General features: G+C 35.9%; 2 protein-coding genes across 3 annotated transcripts in view; one reads left to right on the forward strand and one right to left on the reverse strand.

The window, feature by feature from the left end:
- LOC110462615 overlaps positions 1–1,046 on the forward strand; it is a 5,812-nt gene extending 4,766 nt beyond the window's left edge. The window contains exon 4 of the mRNA XM_021516651.1: positions 825–1,046. Within this exon, the coding sequence (XP_021372326.1) occupies positions 825–1,046 (222 nt within the window). The remainder of the gene's footprint in view (positions 1–824) is intronic.
- The window catches only part of LOC110462612, a 65,583-nt gene extending 62,532 nt beyond the window's left edge, over positions 1–3,051 (reverse strand). For both annotated transcript variants that reach the window (XM_021516650.1, XM_021516645.1), the window contains exon 1: positions 2,901–3,051. The gene's annotated coding sequence lies outside the window, so the exon portion shown is untranslated. The remainder of the gene's footprint in view (positions 1–2,900) is intronic.
- Between the last annotated feature and the right edge of the window lie 635 nt (positions 3,052–3,686).

Below are 3,686 nucleotides of genomic sequence, written 5' to 3' on the forward strand. Positions count from 1 at the left end.
ACAAACAGATCAATGTTAGTCAAAAACAGATCAATGCTAGTCACAAACAGATCAATGTTAGTCACAAACAGAGCAATGTTAGTTACAAACAAATCAATGTTAGTTACAAACAAATCAATGTTAGTCACAAACAGATCAATGTACTATAAGACATATACAACACAAGTGACTATTATATATCAATACACAAGTAGATATTGCAAAGGCCTAAAAATTATGATACAAGTAGTTATCGCATCGATAATTTGTTACTGGTGTAGTAGGGTTAGGGACATGTACAAGAGGGTGTCGCCAAATCTTCGCGTTGTGTTCTAAATTTCGAAGATTTTCGAAGTAGCGCTTCCTAGTTGTATCAGCACCTACTACGCCCAAGTTCTGTGTGCCAATGGCATATAGTGAAAAACCACAAAGAGCTGTATATAAAGTTTAACAGTTTAATATATTAACAAGAAGATGATGATATTTACAATGAGGTGATTTTAGCTTTTGACATTAGCCTTAGTCGTAATAACATAATAATAAAATACTGACTAGTGTATAAAGTTTGAAGTATATCAAAAGGCCAAAGTGACTAATAATTACTGACGAATCTCGACGTAAAGGTGATATAACAAGTATAAAGTTGGCAAATGAATGGGGTATAGAATAAATATGAAACTGGTGTGCCCTAGGTATAACTACCCACCTGTATAGGTGTTCCTCTACATATAAGTGAGGGTCACGTGTATGCGTAATAACCACCCGACCAAGCCGACTGTAAGTTCAAATACTAAACCTCCATAACACTCACTACTTCCCAAAACTACACACTACATTATGACCAGCCCCCTACCCAAAACTACACACTACATTATGACCGGCCCCCTAACCAAAACTACACACTACATTATGACCAATCCCCTAACCAAAACTACACACTACATTATGACCAGCCCCCTACTCAAAACTACACACTACATTATGACCAGCCCCCTACCCAAAACTACACACTACATTATGACCAGCCCCCTACCCAAAAGCTGTGTACTTCGAAAACATTCCGCTGACGGAACGAGTGATAACAAAGTATATATATATATATATATATATCATGTATATGTGTTACACTGATGAGTCGCAAGACTCAAAGTTAATAAAGAACTTGAACTTGAACCAAACTACGGACCGGACTCCTACATCGCTGACGGGACGAGTTATAAGAGTAACGAAATAACTAACAGATAAGAAGAGTATACCGGAATACAAATAACGCACGATATTACGTAATGGAACCTAGAGGTGACTAACAATCTCCACTAGCCAAATGACACGTGTACAGTGTCACGATATACAAAGGTGTGTATAACTCTAAAATTCATAACGGCAAAATCCGCCTCTGCCATACTACATTTAATTGAACCTGTAATCAGGACAAACCACTGCCACACAAATATATGGTTTGTGTACACTTGTACTAGTATACCTTGTGTTGACACTAAGGAGAAACAATGTAACATGTATACAACAAAAGGTTAAAGTAGTGCTACACAATTATGTTGTATTGTGACAATTTAAAAATACGTTCACTGAAGATCACTATCCACTATAGGCGAAACACTAGGGGATTCTGTTAAACTGTTTCTTACGTGTACAAATGTATTTACAATACAATAAACTCCTTTTAATATTTACTATCCCTAAAGTGAAAGCGAGCCAGGCACCTACATATAGGAAATACGACATTAAGATTTTGAAAGTTAAACAGCTCGGCATACGATACCTAACATACCAACTCTCCTCTCTCTTACCATACCCACTCTCCTGTCTCTATTTTACCTTTTCTTTTGTTGATGAGGCAGAGAGATCTTTGCTCCATAAAACATATAAATTGAAAGATGATTGTCAGTTATAAGGCACTGCTTCATGAGTAGCTAGATTGTGTCGTGTCCATTAGTAAAGGTATGTGTGATTTCATAACTACCCTCTGTCAAAACACACTTAATCAATCCATGTAAATGTATATCTGACAAGAAATGTAAACCCTTACAAATAAAGGATTTTAAAGTGTACTATTGGCAGTACAGTAACGACACATAGCCCATTTATCAAATTCCAATCTAATTCTGTAAACTGATACATAATGCTACACATACACATGTATGTACTTCCAAATCAATTGTCTAAGGGCTCTTCATGGTTTAGTGATCTCACAGGAACATTGATCAAAGGAAGATAATTCATTGTAACAACTGAATTTTAACGACGTAATATCATTCACCAGGGAATCACTCTGACAGGACTTAACGGAGTGTGATGGCTATAATCTTAACCAATAAAACTCTATATTGAGTCTGAACGAAATCCTTTCAAATTAATAGATAATTCAGAATGATTTCATACAGCTTTTGCAACACTACTCTGCATGATCATATTGTTTTCTGACATCAAAGACCGTAATATTTATGAACAGCATTGAATACGATATACTATGTTATATGGATTGCCATATAAGTGTATACGTCAAAAGAGGTGCTGTCAATACTTGTATCTACAACAGGATAAACTATAATTCTACATCATATATAGCACACCTCCTGTCAACAAGTGGCACCACGACAATATATGTGACGAACAATTAGATTTGAACAATGTGTTGGATATTTGGCTGACTACAGAATGGTGTTATGAATAGATACAGTGTATTACATTATACACGACTTACAGACAAGCACACGTCCAAAGAAAAAATAATCTAAATAGCCATATAAGACAATTGGACCTATCGTGAAATAATTGTAACCAACTAAAAGGACTGGCTATTGATCTTAGTGCAGAAATGATATGATGACGTTCTATCAAACCCAACCATTTTCTCGAAACAGCAAAGATAAAACTACAGTGTCAATGACAAACATACTCACTTGTTTCCGCCACTGGGTATGTTTAATCACCATCTACTTTGTCATATGGTACTGTCTTTACACCCGCTTATATGACTTGGAAAACAGATCAGGCAAGGTAATCAGATAAACATATGATATAGACTATCATATCGTAACAACCAACTTCCTACACAAGTAAACAGTAAAATGAAACACCGTGTATTCGTGCAGGTGTATTAGACATGTGAATACAATCTGGTCATGTACAAGTACATTAGGTAATATTGAACAAGTACGTATACGCCATACCGATAGATAACTTATGTTTATAGCGTCCTACAGTATATTAACACGAAGAGCTAACCTGATAGTTTGATCTATCAACTTTCATTCACACTGTTCAAATCAATAACACGATACTAACCGTCGATCTGAATAAAGGAATTGTTAAACACAATTATGCTGTATTGTGACAATTTAAAAATTAACGTTCACTGAATATCACTATCTCACGGTAGGCGAAACACTAGGGGATTCTATTAAACTGTTTCATACATGTATTTACAATTTAGTAAACTCCTGTTATTTTTTACTATCCCTGAAGTGAAAGCGAGCCAGGCACCTACATCTACATACGACATTACGGCATGCGATATCTAACATACCAACTCTCCTCTCTCTTACCATACCCATTCTCCTCTCTCTTACCATACCCACTCTCCTGTCTCTTATTAACCATACCAACCCGCATTGCTCTAATTAACCATTTCTTGTGTTGTTGAGGCATAGAGATCTTTGCTCCATAAAACATATAAATTGAAAGAC

The sequence above is a fragment of the Mizuhopecten yessoensis genome, unplaced genomic scaffold (assembly GCF_002113885.1).
Source record: "Mizuhopecten yessoensis strain PY_sf001 unplaced genomic scaffold, ASM211388v2 scaffold10813, whole genome shotgun sequence".
Lineage (NCBI taxonomy): Eukaryota > Metazoa > Mollusca > Bivalvia > Pectinida > Pectinidae > Mizuhopecten > Mizuhopecten yessoensis.